Here is a 24298-nt window from a genome sequence, read left to right on the forward strand (position 1 = left end):
TTTTTTTTTGCAATGTTTTTCTTTTTCTTATCATACTTTCTGTGGTATGCAAAATAGATCAGTTTTGAATACAGCCTTTTCTACTGACCTATTCTGTCCAGTTTTATCTGTAACAGTTAGACTCTACCCTCTAACTCCCATGATATTAAACTTTCATGTGAAGCCGGTATTAATGTGTGCCTTTATGCTGTGGTACTCGATTTGGTTAATTTTCAACTGAGGGACTCTGTGTTTGTCAACATTGCATTTCATTTGCCTGTGACATCTCATTGATCAGATAGATCTTTATCCTTCAGTACTTTCCTTGCCGCTTTATTTATACTCATCACTCAAACTGATTTAGTGTATCATCAGCAGTTTGGATTAGTTTACAGTAGATTCCTGTGTCTAGGTGATAAATTATCATCTGTTGTGCATGAAGATGCATGGGATATGGTTTGAAAATGACCTCCTGAACAGACACTTCATGTCACGGTGCTGAGTGGTCACGGAGTTGATATTAATATATTTCCCATCCACAAGCCTCTGGGGAATCTTGGTTTACATGTTGCTGAGAGAGCTAATCTAGACTGTCAGTTCTTATCTCTGCTGGAAAATCTATTAATTGTTTTCATATTAACAATGGCTATTTCTATGTTGACAAGTGGAAGTTTATATTTGCACACAGACCCAGGGTTAGATTTACAAGTGTAGGCATCCTAAATTGCAAATAGTATTTTTTAAATATATTCTCCCCCCATCCCACCATCCTTCTCTTCCTTTCTTCTTCCCTCCCTCCATATTTCCTTTTTTTTTTTTTTTTTAGTATTTGGACCTTAGCCCTGATATTCCATACCTGAACAATATTATAATGGTGGTTTCTTTTAAAACTTGGTTTCTCTTAAATCTTTTAGTCCTTGTGATTCATCTTAAGCTCTTTTGGGAACAAGGAAAATGTTTTTTTACATTCACAAATAAATAAAACAATATGTTTACACAATATAAATTTAAAATATAATAAAAACACATAATAACATTATATAATAGATATAAAGTACAATGTAATATTTATAAAATAAATAAAATAATATAAAGGTAGATGAGTTCACATGTTTATATTTAACTTAGCAAGTACCTGAGTATTGATTCAGCTACATATTTCTTAACTTTTATAATATTTTGTATTGGACAACGTATTTCAAGTTTCAACTTATACACACATCCCTCAGTAGAAAGGGACTCCAGAGACTTTTTCAGAAAAGTTTTGTTTCTAGTATCCATATAATCCATTCAATCAGCTATCTGAATGTCTGGTAAACGGTTTCATACTGAATAATCACAACTTTCCTTGGTCTGATCTTCTTGATTTTTTGGTCTAATTCCCTTATTTCTTGAATGTTGTGTGATCATTAAATGTTAAATTTTGCATAATTTTTAAAATAAGTTGCCTCAAAAGTTCTTTTAGTATGTAATAGACAGAACACACATTCTGTCTATTTAGACTGTAATAGATAGCGTAGGGCTTCTCAGGTGGCTCATTGGATAAAAAATCCGTCTACAATGCAGGAGACCACCTGCAATGTAGGAGACTGCCTGCAAGGCAGGAAACCCAGGTTCCATCCCTGGGTCAGGAAGATCCCCTGAACAAGGAAATGGCAACCCACTCCAGTATTCTTGCCTGGGAAATCCTATGGACAGGGGAGTCTGGCAGGCTACAGTCCATTCGAGTTGGACATGACTGAAGCGACTGAGCACCGTTAATAAGTCAGTTTCCATTTTGTTTCGATGGTTAAATTGAAAGTCAAATAGAGCAAATGAAGTGTGAACCTTTGTGGATTATGTATGCCACTTGTAAATAATACATTGTTTCAAACACAGAAGTATTTATATTTTTGCAAGTTCTGTATAGCTACTCTTCTTCCATAGTAGATTACCCAGAACGTTTGCTGGAATATTTTGGGACACAAGAGGCAATGGAATAAGTAGGGAGAAACATTTCTTATTCTATTTTTAAACTTTTTATTTTGTGTTGGGGTATAACTGATTAACAGTGTTGTGATAGTTTCAGGTGGACAGGGAAGGGACTCAGCCGCACATATACATGTATCCTTTCTCCCCTAAACGCCCCTCCCATCCAGGCTTCCAAATAACATTGAGCAGAGTTCCATGTGCTATACAGTAAGTCCTTGTCAGTTATCCATTTTAAATATAGTAGTGTGTACACGTCCATCCCAAACTTCCTAACTATTCCTTCCCCCCATGTTTTCCCCCTGACAACCATTATTCTTGTTCCTAATTAATGATGGGCTTTCTGCTAGTCACTAAGTTCTTACTGACCTCTGACTTCATAGTTATAAAATGCAAGAGTAGAATTAAAAATAAGATTTTTTCCATCTTATTAATGCATTTTACTAGTTAGAAAATTTGGGTTTGATACTTTAGGACAACTGTTTCAATTGAATGGGAGAATTTAACTAGCGTCCCTGGATCTTCAGTTAATCATCTGCATAGTGAGACTATATGGCTTTGACCCTGTTGGGAGAGTTAGTGGAGTAGAAGTCAGGAAAACCACTGCTAGATTTCGAAATTTTGGTATCACAGAGAAAACACCCACACATTCAGTGTAGTTCTAGTCAGGTTTTGGGAGAGCGTGGAATCACATGTGTTTGTTAATTCACCACTTTAACCCAGAGCCCTGGAGCCTCTCTTCAGTTGCCTTCAGCGCACTGTGTTCTGAGGATCTTAGTTCACCTCATGCTCAGCCTCTATGACTGCAAGAATCACTGAATCTTTCTGAAATGCTCACATCTTTAAGTTCCTAGTTTTCTTAAAGTTTAAGTACACATAGTAATTTGTACCCATTTGTACAATGTTTGTACATATGATCAATAAATTTGGATCTACTTCTTCTACCTTGTTTTTATAATTTAAGCTTCCACAGCTCAAATCCGCATTCTTACCTAAGTGCTCTAGACTTTATTTTTAAGTAAATTATTCAGAGAAGGATTCTTTTAGATAGAATTATTTCACATGACTTTGACCTTTCTTAGTTGATTTTTACTTGTGTTCATCTCCCTAGTTACATTTTTTTTTATAATTTTTCTTTGAGTTTTTAGAAATAAAAGAATAAAGGTGTAATTTTAATTTTGACATTCTCAGATAACATTGACTCAGTAGCTATTAAAAATAATTAGTACATACTACTACTGTTTTTTTCTTTTCTTTTTTTCAAACAAAACAATATAGCTTTAATGATTTGAACCTGGCAGTACCGTTCTTTACATTGTTAAGAGGCAATACCAGGGAACTACAATTATAAAGAAAGATCACTGTTAAACATGATATAAACTCACTTCAAAATCCGTCAGAGAGTGAGTCACCTTCCTGCTCATCCAATGAAAGTAATTCAATATCATTTAAAATATGGTTGAATAAAGAAAGATTTCTTTTGATTAGTATTTAACTGCTCTTTTCCATAAGGTAACCTACAAAAAGATGTTTGGCTCCAATTATCAGGGTGGAAATTGCTTATGCAAATCAATGTAAGGCAATGAGGTGTGGATAAGAAGTAAATATCATTATTATTGGTTGTGCTCATAAAATTCTGATAGCCTAAAGGTAATGACAGCACAAAGCTATAGGGGTTATCAGTAGCAACAACATACTCAATAACCAGGGTTCCACGAGAAGCTACATGTGTACACAGGATTTTTATTTGAAAACTGAAAGCTTATGTTTGTGAGACAGTGGTTTGCTCCCTTGCATGTAAGTTTTTAGATAAATGGGAAGTCAGAAAATAACAGAGGAACAGAGACAGTGTGTGTCAAAGTGAATTTGCTTTCTGAAGAGATAGTATTGTGTTTTTAATCAGATGGTAGCTGAATCATGCTTCAATAAAACTGAGTGACCATAGGCAGGTTCTGTTCACATTTCTCCCTGTCTCACTTAAATCACTGCAGTTTTAGGTTTGCTATAGGTAGAAAGGTTGATTAACTCTTCATGGTAATGTTTTGTCATCATTTAATACTGTATGATAATGATACTATCATTGATCATGTTTAGTCATTGGATTTGACCTAATTAGCATTTAGCTTATTAAAGACCAACTACAAAGCTAAATTCACTGAGTATGCTATAGAGAAAAAAATATTAATTTTAAGGAAAGATTCTATGAATTTGAGAATATAGAATACTATTTCTAATAAAAAGAGTACTTTAAAAACATAAATAACAAAGACTATTCATATTTCTTAATCAGAGAAAAATAACTTCTATTCATCAGTTTTAATTAATTTGCTTATATACAGCTACTGATTGAATTCTTATCATTTTGCCTCTGAAATAAATGTTGTTAGTTGACTGCTGTGACTATACAGCGTTAACTAAAAAGCCTTCATTGGTAGTGACATTTATCTTTATTTGTTTATCCCACAAGCATTTACCCAGATTAATGGGGGGTCTTAGAAATTTATTCTTACTGGTTTCTTTTACCTGTTAGTCAAGAGCTCAAGATATATTCATTCTGTGAAAGTGTTAGTCACTCAGTCATGTCCGACTCTTTGCGACCCCATGGACTGTAGCCCACCAGGCTTTTCTGTCAATGGAATTCTCCAGGAAAGAATACTGGAGTGGATTGTCATTCATTTCTCCAGCAGATCTTCCCAACCCAGGTATTGAACCTGGGTGTCCTGCTTTGCAGGCAGATTCTTTACCATCTGAGCCACCAGGGAAGCCCTATCTTCATTTTAACTAATAGGGTTCATACTGTAAAATGATGTTTTTGATAACTTTATTTAAAATACATTTGTGAAACGATTTGACATATTAGACTGATGTATGACATATATATATGTGTGTGTGTATGTATATATATATGTTGATCTATGTAAATATGTAAATATGCACATACTGGGATATGTATACCTATCTACAAACACTCTCTCCTTGTAAACATTACCATTTGGTTATATTACTAGTTCAGAGGTACAACAAACTTGCCTTAGAGGCATTTTCCTCTAACCTAATTAGCTCTTGCATCAGCAGTTTTCTTTCGTTTCCTTTTTTATTTTTCTCTTATATTATGTTCTATTTTCAGAATGTTCATGTAATAGCCTAGAACTATATATTTGGCAATATTAAAAGCTTTGATGCTAAAAAAAACCCTCCCAGGTTGGGAAGATTTTTTTTAACTCCTATTTTAATAATTGCTAGATGATTCTAGTACATAGTTTAGTAGTAGTAATATGGCATAGATGTACATAATAATTTTATTTATTTTTTCCTAGTTGACAAGCATTTACATTGCTTTCCAATACTGGTAAAATAAATAACACTGAAATAATTTTAAATTATAGATTTACCCAATTGTATTTTGATTTTCTTTTAATCTATATTTTTGGAAACATATTACCAATTTTTTCTTCTCAGATACATAATTTAGAAAGAAAGTTTGAAAGTTCTATTTTTATAATACACTAAGCAGACAACATTGTGTCTTATTTTCAAAATAAATTTCTCACCAATTTAATAAGTAAAAAATTGCTATTTCAGTGTATGTATTTTTATCACAAATGAGATTGAGAACTTTTCATATGTATTCTCTTGTCTTTCACTGTTACCACTTACTTTTATATGACATATTTATCCATGTGTCTATCTGTTTAAAAAATTAGTTTTCCTTTTTTAAAGTTAAAACTATTCATAAATAGTTATAGAAATAATGAACTGTAATATACGAATTCTTTTTCCTCTTTGATATTTAAATGTCAAAATTAAGTTGTGAAAAGCCGTATGTTAAAAATAAGTGGCTTAAGAGTGCTATAAAAACCTATCCTAAGTTATGTGTTTGGAACCTATCTTACTTATCAAACTTACCAAAAGTTATGTGTTTGGAACCTATCTTACTTATCAAACTTATCAAAATTCCATGTTGATCTACCTCTATATTTCTGACTATGGAAGAAAAGGCTCTGTGTTAGTATGTCACACAAAGAAATGGGGATTTCCGTGTGTCATCCTGCATCTTACTCCTTTTGCAATCAGTCTCTTGTATTCACTTTTTCACTTCTGCTCAAAGTCTGTCTCTATGACTATGTTACAGATCATTTCCCGCTTAAGAGCAGTAACTCATTTTAGTGTCAAGAACTTTCCTTTGTGCTAATAAACCAAACTGTGATTTCTCTTCCTGCCTCTCTTTATATCCACGTAGTTCACCCATCAGATATGTGCAGTCACTCTTTTATTCCACACATACTGCATGGCCACACAATGTCAGACACCATGATATGTACCAAGTATTTAAATATTCAGGGTATGCTACACACAACAGATATGCCCCCTGATCTCATGAATCATATTTTTGGACAAGATTGATGCTAAAAAGGAAAAAGGCAAATACAGATATGTTTCCTAAGTGTGATAAATACTAGGTAGGAAAAAAATAGGATGTTGTGACAGAACATATAAGATGGATGGGTCAGGCAACTTTAGACTGAGTGTTTAGAAAATCCTTCTTGAGAAGAAGGCATGTGTCCTGAGGTCTGAAGGATGAGAAAAGGGGTGGGGGAGATCATTCTGGGAAGATGGAAGGGCTTGCACAAAGGGCTGAGGGAGGAACTCAGTGTGTTCAAGGAAAAGAAAGGAGCTAGTGTAGATGAACAGAGTTAGTCAGGGCAAGAGATAGAGTAGGAGCTAATTATGCAATGCCAAAGTGCACTGTGCTTAAGAAGGTTGGGTTTTATTCTGACTGCAGTGGGAGGTGATTCACCAATTTTAAAACTGGGATGCAACCTGGTTCTGTTTATACTTAAAATAATTATTTGGCTAATTATAGTAATACATTTGGACTGGGGCAATCAGTATACTGGTAGGGGAATCAGGTAATAAAAATTAGGAAGATGGTTTAATATCTGGGTGAGAGATGGCAAAGGCTTAAAGAGTGACTAGATATATAGAGACATAGATAGATTCAGTGTTTTTTGACGGTAGGATGAAATGAACCTAGGGATAGATTGGCTGAAGAGTGTGGTAGGAGAGATCCACAAGAGTGTGGTATGAGAGGAGGAAAAGGCACCTAAGAATGATTCTGAAGTTTCTGGGTTGGAAGCCTGAAACTTGGTCCTGAAGCGCTACATTGTTGGAGGTGGAAAGAAGAGAAGGTGCTAGTAAAAGAGGCTGTATCAAGGTAAGTGTCAGTTGCTCAGTCATGTTCGACTCTTTGCGACCCCATGGACTGTAGCCCCCCGCTAGGATCCTCTGTCCATGGGATTTTCCAGGCAAGGATACTGGAGTGTGTTGCCATGCCTTCTCCAGGGGATCTTCCCGACCCAGGGATCGAACCCAGGTCTCCTGCATCGCAGGCAGATTCTTCACCATCTGAGTCACCGGTAGGAAGAATAAAGAGGCAGGCAGAATGCCAGTGATATGCTGTCACTCATGTCAAGAAAAAAAGCATATTTCAAGAATAAGAAAGTGACCAAGGAGGTTAAATGCAGCTGAGAGGTGGAATAAAATAAAGACTAAAAAGTGTTCCTTTTGGCAGTTTGCATATTTAATGACTTTAGTGGACTGTGTTAAAGGGTGGTAGGGGTGGGAAATGTCTAAGAAGAGACAGTGTATTTAGGATAAAATTTTTTAAATTTGCCAAGGAAGGAGATCAGAAAAACAGAGGAGGTAGTTAGAGGGCAAAGGAGAGTTTTTTTTTTTTTAATTTTATTTTCTTTTTAAACTTTACATAATTGTATTAGTTTTGCCAAATATCAAAATGAATCTGCCACAGGTATACATGTGTTCCCCATCCTGAACCCTCCTCCCTCCTCCCTCCCCATACCATCCCTCTGGGTCGTCCCAGTGCACTAGCCCCAAGCATCCAGTATCGTGCATCGAACCTGGACTGGCATCTCGTTTCATACATGATATTTTACATGTTTCAATGCCATTCTCCCAAATCTTCCCACCCTCTCCCTCTCCCACAGAGTCCATAAGACTGTACTATACATCAGTGTCTCTTTTGCTGTCTCGTACACAGGGTTATTATTACCATCTTTCTAAATTCCATATATATGCGTTAGTATACTGTATTGGTGTTTTTCCTTCTGGCTTACTTCACTCTGTATAATAGGCTCCAGTTTCATCCACCTTATTAGAACTGATTCAAATGTATTCTTTTTAATGGCTGAGTAATACTCCATTGTTTTTTTGTTTTAAAAATGGGAGACAGGTGTGCTAGTTTTAGGCTGGTAGAGAAGGAGTCAGGACAGAAGTTGATAGCACTGGAGAAGAAAAAGATAACAGGGGCTTTGGTTATTGAGACAGTACAAAGGCAGGTCTTCTGTAAGAGAGACACTTCCAGGACATTTGGAGATTTGGAAATCAGAAAATAAGGGAGTTGATTTTCTGATGAATTCTATTTGTTTATTTATGTCACACCGTGAGGCTTGTGGAACTTTAGTTCCATAACAGGGGGTCAAACCCAGCCCACAGCAGTGAAAGCATCGAGTCCTAACGACTGGATCACCAAGGAATCCCAAAATCTGTGTTTTAGTGTTCTGTGAGGCAAGGTCACTAGCTGAAAGGGAGGTCATGCTGCGTGGTAGCGAGGTCTGAAGACTGAGAACTGGGATGCGTAGGCAGTCACGGCTGCCTGGTAGTCCTGAGTGCCTATTTGAGTTTGGTGATTATGAATTTATAATAATACTCACCTGCTCAAATTGCATCATTTTTCTCCTGTGATGTTAAGCTATACTTGTGCAAGTTTTTAAGAAGCAAATACTTGAGTTTGTCCAGGATCGGGGTTGTTGCCAGCTAGTCTAATTGCAAAACAGAGCTGCAAAGGAGATGAGGCTATCTGCTAGAAACTGATTCAGATACAACTATAACAGAAGCTGAATAACCAGGGAGACAAAACCAGGAAGGATCTGAGAGGTAACTCTCTATCTAGGTAACAGTGTCAACAGTATTATTTATATAATATAATATATCGTTCATATCAGTATATGTGATTTTAACATTTAATAAAAGGCATCCCCATGCTTCTGAGCCTACAGGAAATTTAATCTGTCCTTAGGGAATTGCCCTTAGTCACTCCCACTAATAGGAGAATGTTCTAGGGAGCTTTGTCAGTCCAGAACACATGGTGAAGAGCCCTTTGTTCACATCCACCCTGACAAGCAGTCGTGGAAGTTTCAGGGAAGAGTTGAGACAGTGTTATTGCTTGAGTGTTTGGTATGAATCTTGTTCAAGCCTTGCCTTTCTGGTGCCCTGCAGGTTAGTGTCCTTGGCACTTTGCTGCTCACCTAAGTGTGGCTGTTTCGTGCTGAGGAGCTAACTAGTGACTGCCCTGCCCTCTCATCAGTGGTCTCGGCACCTCAGAAGACCTCTGTGAAAAGCAGACTTTTAGAGTCCAGGCCTCTTTCTTTCCTCAGACTGGGGTACGGGAGGTTTCTAAGCTTTTCTCACATATAAAGAAACCTTGATCTCAATCTTTTTCTTGCAGTTTTACTTTTTTCAAACTAAAAATAAGATTCCTCTGAGCACTTTCCTCTTACAGGTTAGTCCATTTAATTTCCCTACCTTGGTTCTCTAGAATATTTTGACTTCTCTTGGAGACAAGGTTGAAGAAGATGTTGACTCCAGACTATTTTTCCCCTTGAGCTTGATCTTAAAATAACTAGTTTCTCAGCTTCTTTGGGTGGCAGACTTTTTTTTTTCCCCAAAGTGCTTTACTTGTTTTATTTCATTTTCTATGCACACTGTTCTCAAGTAAGTACTATATTATCTACTTTTCTCAGTTGAAGAAATTAAGGCTTAGAGAAATTAGATATCTTACCCAAGATCACACGGCTGTTAAAGATTGGCTTGAATTCTTAGTTTTCCTGAATATGCACATCATAATCTCTTTCTCAATTGAGTTTCATTTTCTTCTCAGTGACTCACCAGCGCCGAGTAAGAAAACTCCATATACATGGCTTGCAGTCAGTGGGCATCTTGATTTACAAAAGGCAGTGTATTTTTACCAGCCAGGATATATTTTATCTATTGTGTGAGCTTGCTGTGGTCAAAACCCTTTACCCGGGCCTTTGAAAAAAGGAATTCACAAACTTCAGTTTTACCTAGATTCACTTTATGTCTCAGTAATACTTCAAGCTAGCAGTAGAAGCGAGAGGGGGGGATATTTGAGTACCCAGAATACCCGTATAGACTTACATTCACACTACTTTGCTGACGGGTGTAAGACCCTGTCAGGTTGTTCTGGAATGGGAGTACAAATTTAGCAGCGGCAATATTGCCTCTCTGGTGATGTTCCTGCGTGTTGGGACATGGATGGTATGGTCTAAAATTGCTAAATAAGAGATATGTGAAAACAGAACTGAACTGAGAACATGCCACTGTCTATAATTTAAGACAAACAAACAAAACATCTTTCATGGGCTAGCAGGTTGTTTTGATGTAAAATTTTCTGGCATATTCACAACTTTAAGAAAGAATACTGATGTATACAAAATTTATACTCATTAGGTGGCATAAGGGATTTTTAAAAGCGTAAAATGCCTTTTTGTTCCTCCAGAAATATGAGTACTTCTGTAACTAAGCAACTTCTGAAAGTTAATTTAAGTTAAGCACACATTTAAAAAATCAAACTGGTCTGCAAACAATGATATAACTGACTTTTCAACTATTATTGCTCTAGCTGTTCAAACAACATTCCTTCTGAAATTCCGTTTCTTTTTCATTGTATCTTGTAGTCAGAAACTGCTGTACCTCAAAATGTTTGATAATGGTTTCTATTTTTACTGAGTTTCCTCTTGGAAACTGTTGTAATTTAATAACAAACATTTCATAATTATTTATACCTTTCTATCGTGTTCTTATTTAATAGAATTAAAATACAAGCCTGCTGTTATTTTCCATAATGCCTTTTCAATACTTTGCTACTCACTTGTACTTAATTTCATAATGTCCAGCCAGTCTTCATGTATTAACCAAACTATTATTTTGAGCTGCAGCCGAGCTTTCTTGTGATTCAGTTGGTCGTCTGTCACTGTTTCAGCCTCTTATTTCTGTTTCTCAAGGTCAGGGAATGTAGAAGCGTCCTCTGAAATACATGGCCAGACTTCAAATGGTTTTTTTAAAAATAATTTATTTTTTACTGAAGGATAATTGCTTTACAGAATTTTGTTGTTTTCTGTCAAACCTCAACATGAATCAGCTGTAGGTATACATATATGTCCTCCCTGTTGACCCTCCCTCTCATCTCCCACCCCATCCCACCCCTCTAGGTTGATACAGAGCCCCTGTTTGAGTTTCCTGAGCCATACAGCAAATTCCTGTTGGCTATCTATTTTACATATAGTAATGTAAGTTTCCATGTTACTCTTTGCATACATCTCACCCTCTCCTCCCCTCTCCCCATGTCCGTAAGTCTATCCTCTATGTCTGTTTCTCCATTGCTGCTCTGTAGATAAATTCTTCAATACCATTTTTCTAGATTCCATTTATATGCATTAGATTATGATATTTATCTTTCTCTTTCTGACTTACTTCACTCTGAATATTAGGTTCTAGGTTCATCCACCTCATTAGAACTGACTCAAATGCACTCCTTTTTGTGGCTGAATAATATTCCATCTGTGTATATGTACCACAACTTCTTTATCCATTCGTCTGTTGATGGGCATCTAGGTTGCTTCCATGTTTCAGCTATTGTGAACAGTGCTGCAATGAACAATGGATACATGTTTCTCTTTCGATTTTGGTTTCCTCAGGGTATATGCCTAGGAGTGGGATTAATGGGTCATATGGTGGTTTTATTCTTAGTTTTTAAAGGGATCTCCATATGGTCTTCCATAGTGGCTGTATCAATTTATATTCCCACCAACAATACAAGGGCATTCCCTTTTCTCCACACCCCCTCCAGCATTTATTGTTTGTAGACTTTTCAGTGATGGACATTCTGACTAGTGTGAGGTGATATCGCATTGTGGTTTTGATTTGCATTTCTCTAATAATGAGTGATGTTGAGCATCTTTTCACGTGTTTGTCAGCCATCTGTATGTCTTCTTTGGAGAAATGTGTGTTTAGGTCTTTTCCTCACTTTCTGATTGGGTTGTTTGTTTTTCTGGTATTGAGTTGTATGAGCTGCTTATATATTTTGGAAATTAATCCTTTGTCAGTTGTTTCATTTGCTATTATTTTCTCCCATTCTGAGGGTTGTCTTTTCACCTTGCTTATAGTTTCCTTTGCTGTGAAACAGCTTTTCAGTTTAATCAGGTCCTGCTTGCTTATTTTGCTTTTATTTTCATTACTCTAGGAGGTGGATCATAGAGGATCTTGCTTTAATTTATGTCATTGAGTGTCCAGAGAAAGCCTTTGACAAAATTTGCACCCATTTATGATTAAAACTCTTCAGAAAATGGGATAGAAGGAACTTACCTCAACATAGTAAAGGCCATATATGATAAGCCTATAGCAAACATTATTCTCAATGATGAAAAACTGAATGCATTCTGCCTAAGATCAGGAACAAGACAAGGGTGTCCACTTTCAGCGCTATTATTCAAGATAGTTCTGGAAGTCCTGGCTACAACAATCAGAGAAGAAAAAGAAATAAAAGGAATCCAGATTGGAAAAGAAGAAGTAAAGCTCTCACTGTTTGCAGATGACAGTTTCGATCCCTGGGTCAGGAAGATCCCCTGAATAAGGAAATGGCAACCCACTCCAGTATTCTTATGTGGAGAATTCCATGGACAGTATAATTCAGTATAGTATGGGGTTGCAAAGAGTTGGACATGACTTAGTGACTAACACTTCAGGCCAGTCGTTGGACTCACTGGGAAGGCTGGAGAATCAGGCTTACAAAACAGATCATCGTAACTAAGAAAGCATCACAGGGGCTTCCCAGGTGGCACTAGTGGTAAAGCACTCAGTGCAAGAGACAGAAGAGATATGGGTTCAATCCCTCAGTTGCAAAGATTCCCCTGGAGGAGGGCATGGCGACCCACTCCAGTATTCTTGCCTGGAGAATCTCTGTGGACAGAGGAGCCAGGCAGGCTACAGTCCATGGGGTCACAAAGAGTTAGGCATGACTGAAGCAACTCAGCTCACATGCATGCAAGGAAGACTCAGAAATGAAGAAACGTAGCCACGGTCATGTCGTAAGGCTGGTTGGTGCAGTTGCTGCCATTAGCATCGCTGTTCCTGGGCCCTCAGTATCACCGTCACAGGCAACGTGATTGCAACTCTTCCTGCTCCTTTGCTTTGATCCTGTAGGAGTCACTGCCCTGGGATGAAGTGTCCACTTGTGTCCATGCTTTAGCTGCCAGGGAGAGTGGAGAGGAGAGAATTTCATCCCTTCCATTTCTAAGCGAGAGAGCCCTCACTTCCCTGTAAGATTACGTGATGAGTTATTACCCTCATATAAAAGTGGTATTTTAAATGCTGGAAAGACAGAGGAATGACAAATGCCCACTACAAATATTTTGAGCTACAATTATTCTTAATAGAAAGGAACAATATTTCAAACCTTTGCTTTAAACTTCCTGACACATAGAAAAACCAATGCCCAATTTACCTGGCATTGCCCAGATGGTTCTTACAAGTAGATGGGATCCTGCCTCCCAACGTCACTGAGGCCCATACTTGCATCCTTTGTCTCACTGGAGAAAACACGGTTGGTGGCCTACCCATAAGCTAGTCTCCTTTTCCTTCTTATCAAGCATATTTTGATTTTGTTTGGGCTGTCATCCATGTCTATATAATCATTTACTTCACAGGACAGGGTCCTGACCTGTGCAATTTCCCCCAAATGTTTCACTAACTGATTTTGGCTACAGCACATAATACAATTCTGTTAAATGGGAAACATGGGGGGTTTGATGTAGGATTTGAGGGAGAGTTTTCCTGATTTTTTAAAGAATATATTTATTTGTTTTTGTTTATTTATTTATTTGGGTGCACTGGGTCTTGGTCGCGACATGTGGGATCTAGTTCCCTGACCAGGAGTTGAACCTCTGACCCCCTGCAGTCAGAGCTTGGAATCTTAGCCCCTGGACCACCAGGGAAGTCCGGAGACTTTTCCTAATTTTTAAAGAGAGATCCCTAGGAAGAAAGTCCTTATTTCCTCTGTGCAGTGTTCCATCTGAATATGTTGACTGGGATTGCTTCAGCAATCTAACCCCAAACCTGAAGATGAAGCCAAACTTAGGTAAATGTGGAGCCTAAAGAATTCCACTGGAAAAGAGCTGTAGCACTATCTCATCTTCTTATAGTTGGAAAAAATAAATCTTGTTATTGAAAAAAAAGTCATTCCAGGCTGGATTTTTTGTTACTTGCAGCTAAACGTCTTTGAATTTTGTCAAACTCTCCCTCCATGTCATAAAGAATACACCCTATATATGTTTGATCCTCTGTTTCAGCATGCTGAAGGGCCTGTTAATAGGAGAGTAAGTATTCCATAATTATTTCTATGTAAATCTTAAAAGATAATAATGCTTTACTTCTTCAGTGCACTTTTTACTTTTCCCCTTTGTCTTTTTTAGTCCCTCTGGCTTTTATACATAAAATGTTATGAACTGTGTTACTTGTTAGCCAAGAAAGTAAAACAAAAAATGGTCTCATATCCAATATAGTGTACACTCTTGATGACATCACAGCCAGCTGTATACATCAATGCAAGTTATATCTCTGACAAATAAGCACTGAAATAATAAATTCCTCTATAAGTGTTTAAAGATGGTGTTTGGGGGGAAATGTTTTAGGTACAAGAAATCTCTCTCTCTCTGCATTGTCAGCTGTCAGCAGAAAGGCATTTTGTGTAAGGAAAGTCAGAAATCTCGCAAATATATTGGACATGTACTGATACCAGGCTGGACACATATGTGCTGGCTCAATAGCAGTAAATGGTAATTGTGGGATCTTACTCTCATGGAGTTAACAGACTACGTGGGCAGCCAGACTAACTAACAAGCAGTCATGACACAGTGTGATAATTGCTGCTATATATTGAAATGTGAGAATATGAGGGGTACTTAACTCAGAATTAGGAAGAGAGTGGGAATGCAAAAGAAAGGATTCCGGAGGAAACAAAAGTAAGTTTGAGTCCTAGAGATTGAATTGAATTCAAATGGGCAAAGGAGAAAAGAGTACGTAGAGAACTGCATGTGTAGGGAGCTAGACAAGGGGGAAAGTAGTCAGTAGGCACCTGCTTCAAGAAAGCTGCAAATGACTAAATTGAGGCAGGGAGGCAACAATGTAGTGGGTGGGATTGGAGCAGTACAGAGAGACCAGACCATGAGGGACACCTTTAAGTTACACTGAAGTGTGTTTGAATGACATTCTGAATACAGCAGGGATTCATGTATATATTTGATGAAAAGTAGTTATGCATGGCTGAGTGATTTGATTAGATTTTAGAGGGAGAAAACAGAAATAATAGCAGTAGTCAGTATATCTGGACAAAATAGTGTAGAGTCATTGTGAAACAGGCGAAAGGAACGGGGAGTATTGGGAGAATGTTTTATCATTATCTGAATGTAGTGGGGAGGGGAAGAGAGCCATCTTGTTTGATTTCTGGTTGCAGTGGATGGAGGGTTATTCCTGGGGAAGTGCTCCCAAAGGGAGCTGATGCGGGGGAGGATGATGAGTTCAGCTTTGAACAAAACTCTTAGTCACCTGTGTGTCATCTCACAGATACTAGATTTGGGTCAGAAGTTGTATAGACAGGTATAGGATTTGGACATGGGCTGGAGTCTCTCAGTTCTGGTGTTTGGATTTATTGAGTGATAATATTAACACCTAACTCATAAATGTTGTCATGGGATTTAATGAAAAAATATAAAGCAACTTACACAGCTAAAAGGGAGACAAATATTATTGTTCTCATGTACTATGTTCTTTATTACCGTTAATGATGCCTTTTTTTTTGTTACTCTGTTTTCCAACCTGTAGCCGGAAATGATTAAAAAGATTATAGCAGCTACTGTCTATTGAATAGACATTACTGTATTAGGCACTCTTCACTTTTAAAGATTGTATCGATATTAAATCATTTAATCCTCAGAAAACCTCTATGTAGCAGTTACTTTTATTATCCTTATTTTTATGGGTATGAAGATAGTCACAAAGAAGTTAAGTGACTTGCCAAGGATCATTTAACTAGGAAGCATTGGAGGATGGATTTGAACAGTCAGACTTCCATTCCTGCACTTTATGTATCAGACTATACTTGTGCTTAACATGCTTTTAACTTTTAATCAGTTTATATTGTTAGTTATATTCCTTTAGAATATGATGGCCATCTTTGTTTTATTCTTTTCAACAGCTCTACTGTTTCTGAAATACTTTGTGTAGAGAACCCACAATTCTCTTTACAGAGTTAATATTAAATCATTTTTCTGCTTTGTATTGTAATGTCAAATTGATTGACTTTCATACACATAATATAATAAAAGTTTTCATTTCTGGTTCACAACTCCAGCCATCTCCATATTCATTGGCTTGTAGTTTTGAAAGGAGCTTAAAGTCTTATTCAAACTCATATCAAATGTTTCATTCATCTTGTCAAGTGGTTCTTGCACCAGGACTTGCCCGCCTTCAGTCACAGAACCCTCCCTCCACAGGTTGTCTCATTTGCAGTCCTCAGTACGCCTTATCCACCACTGCTGCCCAGCTCCTGGTAGGCTGCCTGGCACAGGCAGAGTGCGCCTTACATTTTGTAGAATGAACAAAGAAATAAATGATTGATCATCAAAAAAGCACACTGTTCTTTACGTTTTTCTGTAATTCTACAAAGACCAAACAAAATTTCAATTCAAAATATGACTATATTTGTGCAAGAGGAAGGCTACAATAACTGAGGAAAACATTTGGGTTTTATTGTAGAGAAAAGAGATGACATGCGTAGGATTCTAGAACACCCCAAAACTGAATGGGTCTGCTGGCAGGCCAAGAAGGCATGAGCTGCCTTGAATATTGAGGCAGGCAAGTTGGAACACCTTGCCAAGCTTGGATAATTGCCATTTCAGCTTGCTTGAAACGTACATTTGAAGCAATTTATTCTAAATTGAGGAGTGAACCAAGAGCTCAAGTTGATTACCATTGGGCCCAGGACAACTGATCTCACGAACCATTGGATTTTTATGGTCTGCCCGTGAAGAGAAACCTGTAGTTATCTATTGGACCTTCAAGGTCTGTGTAGTATTCCTTTGTTCTCTCTTTTGGATTATTTGAGCAGCACTATCCATAAGCAGAACCCAATAATAAATAGTTCTACTTTTAATGCTTTTTCATTGGTGTTAGTATTAGTCGCTGCATCGTGTCCAACTCTTTGCAACCCCATGAACTGTAGCCCTCCAGGCTTCTCTGTCTATGAGATTTTCCTGGCAAGAATACTGGAATGGATTGCCATTTCCTTCTCCAGAGGATCTTCCTGACCCAGAGATTGGACCTTGGTCTCACGAATTGCAGGCATTTTCTTCACTGTTTGAGCTACAGGGAAAATACAATTTAAATTTATGTTTCATAATTCCTGTTTTTCCCCAGTTTAGTTGCTCAGTCGTGTCTGACTCTTTGCAACCCCATGGACTGTAGTCTACCGGGCTCCTCCGTCCATGGGATTTCCTGGGCAAAGGTACTGGAGTGGTTGCCATTTCCTTCTCCAATTTAGATGCTGCTGCTGCTACTGCTAAGTCGCTTCAGTTGTGTCCGACTCTGTGCGACCCCCTAGACGGCAGCCCACCAGGCTCCCCCGTCCCTGGGATTCTCCAGGCAAGAACACTGGAGTGGGTTGCCATTTCCTTCTCCAATGCATGAAAGTGAAAAAATAAAGTGAAGTCGCTCAGCCGTATCCAACTCCTAGCGACCCCATGGACTGCAGCCCACCAGGCTCCTCCATCCATGGGATTTTTCAGGCAAGAGTACTGGAGTGGGGTGCCATTGCCTTCTCCGATTTAAATGCTAAACAAGTATAAAAAATAATTCTGAAAACTAAATCTGAAATAACTGATTTAAATCCTGGTCCCTGGGATCTAAATGGAAATGCTTCATATGGCAGGTTCAAAGACAAAATTAGGATTCAGATTGGTCATTCACTTGTAATTTTTCAGTAAAGTTATTCCTAACACTTGATGGTGACGATGTATTTGTGATTGCTGAGTGTTGGGCGTTGCATCTCTACGGGTCTGATTAAGCAGGGGTTGCCATTTGCTGTGCTGTGAGTTGCCAAGAAAGCGGAATCTGTCACAGGTGCTACAATTTGTATTTCAGAAAATTTTCTTCCCCAACTTTAATTATCCCCAAAGTATTCCACTCTACATAAAGTACTGAAAGGAGTCAGCATTTTTTTTTTTTTTCAGTTTTAGTACTATGATGTAAATTAGAATTTTGCCTACTACCTACGTGTTCTAGAGATCATGAAATTTCAGATGAATGAGGGGATACTGTTTTATAACATATAACAGTGTTTTATATTGATCTTTCCACTTTGGATTCAGAAAAAAATAATGTCAAGAAGTCATAAATAACATATTCACAGTGACATAAACCATGCTTCTTAGAAAGACATGAAACAGAAGTATATGCAGTTAACTACTAGTGATGGAAAATGGAAAATGTGAAGCCCTAAGCTTTAAAATAGTATATAAACTCAGGATTGATTTTTTTATTAAATATTAATGTGTTTCAAGCTCATGAAAATAAGCATGTATCGTTTTGTACAAGGCAGCCTGTCCTTTGCAGAGAGACTAGGTAACTGGAGAGGTCATGGAGATAGTCATCACCTTTTTGGCAAAACAATCCCTCTTCGCATTTGTACATATAAGTCAGGTTTTTGGTTTCTTTTTTTCTTTTCCCATAAGACAAAATATGTTTTCAACACTTCAGCATGAAATCCTGATGAGAAAGTTTCCCCTAAATATTTCACTGCATAAGTAGTTTCTTCAAAATTGCCTGAATTTAACTTGCTAAATTTGAGGAAGATATTTGACCCTGGAAATCCATAAGAAGTGATGACATATATGAAAATAAATTTTAAGAGATTAGTACTGTTTGATGATTTAATTAAAAATATGCTATAGTTCAATCTCTTTGGAATATTTTAAAATGAGATTCTTTTATTTTTTGGCATGTCTTTATCGTTTTAATATAGTTCCAACAATTGGAAATAATTAATTAAACAGAGAAACAAATGTGTTTACTGGAAATTACTTAGCCTTTGAATTTTAATTACTATTTTATATTCTTTGTAGGATTACTTAACTATTCATAAGTATGGCAATGCAGCCAGAAATGATCTCTGGAATACACTGTCAGAGGTAAAGTATAGGAAGCTTGAAAACCAAAGCCTCTTCCTGAATATTTGAATTGAGTTTATAAAACATTCATAACTTTTATTGACACTGATGGTTTGTTTTCACTTTTTATGTTTCCCTTTTCTTGATATGCTTTCTTGTTTTGTATTTGATGTATTATAAGGATGATGAGGTTTAAAAATTAATTCAGCTACAAATTGTTAAGATACCTTGCCTAGTTTCAAATATGATAATACTTCTGAAATCTGATTTTAATATGGTGTCAGATATTCATGTTTGAGTGAAATATTGACGGTAAAGAATTTTTTCTCTATAAATGAATAGAAGCATTTAATACTAGACACACTGGATATGTTAATGATGCTTCAAGTACTTGCTTTAACAATAAAATATGTTTTATCCTCCATTAGGTTAAAAATGTTAATATTGATAAAGCTTTCATTTCTGTTATATACACATGAAGCTTAAGCTAAGGCAAGAAGATTAATTTTACTAACACAGTATATTAGTTTCACTGATTTTAAGTGTTTTCATCCTGAAATAAGTCATAAAGGTAAACATGAAAATGGTTTAATGTTAATTATGTTTATAATTCATGTTTATAAAATTAATTTATACAATTTTAATTATAAAGGCTTTAAAAAGGAATGGAAAATACGTAAATATACAAGAAGTAATGGATCAGTGGACTCTCCAGATGGGTTATCCCGTTATCACCATCTTGGGAAATACAACAGCTGAAAATAGAATAATAATTACCCAGCAGCATTTTATTTATGATATCAGTGCTAAAACTAAAGCACATGAACCTCAAAATAACAGGTACAATTTTTTTTTACGTGAAAAAAATCCTTTTTTTTGCACTTTAACATTTTAAAAAGAATTGATAACATAATTATGAAATGTATGTGAAATATAGTTTTCATTTCTTTATTTGCATATGATGTTTTCATTTTGAGCCCTTTTTCACTTCCATTTCCAGATATTTTAACTATCAATGTGACAGCATACCAAAGTTGTTTCATTAAGAGGACAGGATTTAAATTATTACGGTCATTTAAAAAAATGTTGTTCAGTCAGTAAGTTGTGTCCGACTCTGTGAGCCCATGGACTGCAGCATGCCAGGCTTCCCTGTCCTTCATTATCTCCCGGAGTCGGCTCAAACTCATGTCCGCTGAGTAGGTGATGGTATCTAATTTTACCTAATATCTAATGGTATCTAATCTAACCATCTCAGCCTTTGTTACCCCACTTCTCGTTTTGCCTTCAGTCTTTCCCAGGATGAGGGAAAAATAAAATAAAATAATGTATGATTTTTTAGTTTTCCCTATAAATGTTTATTGAATTAAATTTAAGAAAGTTAAAATATTTTGAAATGAATAGTATTGAGAAAACTGAGATTTATAAAACAGACAATCCTGCTACCTGCTAAGTTGCTTCAGTCGTGTCTGACTCTGTGCAACCCCATAGACGGCAGCTCACCAGGTTCCGCAGTCCCTGGGATTCTCCAGGCAAGAACACTGGAGTGGATTGCCATTTTCTTCTCCAATGCATGAAAGTGAAAAGTGAAAGTGAAGTCGCTCAGTAGTGTCTGACTCTTCGAGACCCCATGGACTGCAGCCTACCAGGCTCCTCCATCCATGGGATTTTCCAGGCAAGAGTACTGGAGTGGGTTGCCATTGCCTTCTCTGAAAAACAGACAATAGAAACTAACAATCCAGAAAGACCTGTTAAAACCAACAGAAATATAAAACCAAGATAAATAGTGTTTGAACCAAAGGAACTCAAACTAGATCCATTTAGTCTATGTATCAAAGTCACATAGTATCAAAATATGTTCCTTTCCTTAACTTTTAGTGTTTAAAAACCACTAAATGCAACATACATAGAATTTGATTTGTTGTTATTTTAACTTTCATTTGAAATTCTTATTTCATTACTGAAAATTCAGCATATAGTGTTTATTTTCTATTTCATGTTTTCCCACTGTTTTGCATTTCATTAAAGCTGAGCCAAGGAAAGATAGTATAACTTAAATCATTGCATTTTCTTTTTTCTAAAGTATCTTGATAAGAAGTCGAGAACTGGGGACAGGGAAGGATGGAGGTTAAATTAATAAGTTAAATGAGGTGTGGACTGTAGACTGATCATGCTGTCTCCCATGTGGAATATTAAGAATTCTGATTTGATCGTGCACCAGTATCTAGGTTATACAAAGCATGCATTAACTTTCTTTGTTATATCTAAATGGAACAGACATCATTCTAAGTAGGGTAGCTCCAAGACAGAGTCCACGTAGAAGTGACTGAGAAGTCATGGATGTTTTCTGCTGACTAAATTGGGAAGCCACTTAAGAAAGTATTGTAAGTTTCCTGGTCAGTAGATACACTGTCCTTCAATAAACTGCCCTTGCAATTCAACTGTTTGGACCTGTGGAATACAAGGTACTATTCTGCCACATTATCAGGGTCTGATCCTGTCAACACTTCTTTACCCAGGCTGAATCACTCACAGCTGCCAAACAGTGCTTCCAGTCAACCACTGTCTGGCCCCAGGTGAAACCTGCTTATGCATCACCCTAGGCCTGCCAGGAAGTGCATAAAAAGTACTTGACTGTGGCAAAGTCAGAGATTCAGGCCGTGCCTTTGAAAATGATCAAGCTGACACAAGCATCACTGATGCAGAAAAACATAAAGGACATGCAAACGATAGAACAAATTTTGAACAAAAATATTCTGTCAACCTATAACATGCTCCAGATGTATCAGCCACGAGTCTCATTCTCTAAAGTAAGACTTTCTTCCAGGATGTATAGGCATATATAGCATCTACAGAGCTTTGCTTTTGCTGAAGTTATAAAATCACATGGATGTTTTGAATGCTAAGAACTTGGCATAGAAAATATTGAGTGAGATAATGCATGGAATCCCATCAGCCTCAACATTTATTTTTTATCTATTTTGAAATAATAGAGTTTACGGTTGAAATTTTAGTATTCACTTTTATATAACTGATCATTTAATTCACTATAATGTTGTGGTCAATTCTATCTGCTCTTTGTAAACTTCTTAGATCTTCATTATATAATGCAAATAGTGCAGTAAACCATAGAGCTCATTTATGCCAGAAACCCCACTGAGAATATTTTCTAGGACAGCATAATCAATTCTTTGTCTTCGATTTTGTAGAGGACACTAGAATACTATAACATGCCTAGAACATTTTAAATGTACACAGTCATTAAAAGGCAGAGACATTACTTTGCCAGCAAAGGTCAGTATAGTCAAAGATATGGTTTTCCCCGTAGTGACGCATGGATGTGAGAGCTGGACCATAGAGAAGGCTGAGCACTTAAAGATTGATGCTTTTGAACTGTGGTGTTGGTTGACTCTTGAGAGTCCCTTGGACTGCAAGGAGATCAAACCAGTTCATCCTAAAGGAAATCAATCCTCAATACTCATTGGAAGGTCTGACGCTGAAGCTGAAGCTCCAGTACTTTGGCAACTGATGCGATGAGCTGACTCATTAGAAAAGCCCTGATGTTGGGAAAGACTGAAGACAAGAGAAGAATGGGACGACAGAGGATGAGATGGTTGGATGGCATCACTAATTCGTGGATATGAGTTTGAGCAAGCTCCAGGAGATGGTGATGGACAGGGAAGCCTGGTGTGCTGCAGTCCATGGGGTTGCAAAGAGCTGGACGCGACTGAGCGACTGAACAACAATAGTCATTTTATTTTTCATATGAGGTAGCTAGCTATGTTACAGCAGAGAAAGGAAAGATTTTTATATAATAATTACATAAAGTTAGTTGATATATGAAAGTAACATATTTGCTAGTATTTTTATATTTGGAAAGTTGTAACTTTGTGTAGCTTTTTTTTTTTTAATAAAGTTAATATAAAGATTCAGTAATGTCTCTCACATGTATGAAGCTTCTTGGAGTCTTGTGCTATCGAGAATTACATTTATCTCCTTTTGTTTTGGGTCTAATGACAGCGGCCTCTGAGAACCATTTTTCATGGCATCTGCTTGAATGCTTTACTAATACTGGTACAATTAAAAAGAGAAAAAGATTTTTCACTCAAGCTAAAATAAGCAACTATTCTTTTCTACCTTAACATAATCATTAGAATAAACATTGCTTTATTATAAAAATGTGACCTACATGAAGAGAGGTATTCTCAGGGACTATTAAAGAAAAAAATTATCTGGAGAGTCTGTTGAAATGTATTGTTTTTCTTTTCTTCTTAAAATTATATGACAGAACATTCAAGTTAAATTTAAGGGTCAGGTGTACAAGCTACTTTCACACATTCTTTTTTCTAGTTTCTTTTAAAAAACTCACTGCGTCTTGGATTTTTTTCCTTTTTTTTTCTTTTTGCAGCACACCGCACAGAGCTTTTCGCCCATGATATAGAGGGTCCCTAGCCTTTTAAGTTGTAATTACAAAGGAACATAATTGTCATTCTTTGATCTTAAAATGAAATTGGTGGAAAGTTCAAATCTATGTTGATTGGAAAGTTACAAAAAATAACTTGTAGGGTTCCCATTTCCTTCTCAGGGGATCTTCCAGACCCAGGGATCTAACTGAGGTCTCCCACCTTGCAGGCAGACTCTTTAACCTCTGAGCCACCAGGGAAGCCCCATAGTATTTACAGTATAGCAAAATGTGCTTAGTGATTTGTAATTTTTATTTTGTCTTTGTGACAATGTATAGATTTTGTTTTTGTGTCTATCAATACATGTACATACATGCATATATATACACACTCACACACAGACATATAGGCATATAGAATAGAGGCCAAAAATGTTCCTAAGAAAAATATAGAGGCTATTTTAAAAGTTTTACAAAAATGTCCTGATGGTTGTGTCCTGATAACTTTTTTTTCTTTTTTGCATCTGAATATTGCTATACACTGCAGTGTTGTCATTTAGGAAAGTTTTTTGTGTGTGGAATTGTCTGTAAACAACATGCAGGTATTGATATTAATCTCTTTTTCTGCACTTTTGAG

The 24298-nt window shown here is 36.8% G+C and overlaps 1 protein-coding gene across 1 annotated transcript in view; it reads left to right on the forward strand.

Annotated features, from left to right (window-relative positions):
• Positions 1-24298, forward strand: part of TRHDE (thyrotropin releasing hormone degrading enzyme) — a 448987-nt gene that overhangs the window by 327001 nt on the left and 97688 nt on the right. The window contains exons 8-9 of the mRNA XM_002687170.7: positions 19218-19283; positions 19915-20102. Coding sequence (XP_002687216.4) covers positions 19218-19283; positions 19915-20102 — 254 coding nt within the window. The remainder of the gene's footprint in view (positions 1-19217; positions 19284-19914; positions 20103-24298) is intronic.

This window comes from Bos taurus, chromosome 5, assembly GCF_002263795.3.
Source record: "Bos taurus isolate L1 Dominette 01449 registration number 42190680 breed Hereford chromosome 5, ARS-UCD2.0, whole genome shotgun sequence".
NCBI classification, from domain to species: Eukaryota; Metazoa; Chordata; class Mammalia; order Artiodactyla; family Bovidae; genus Bos; species Bos taurus.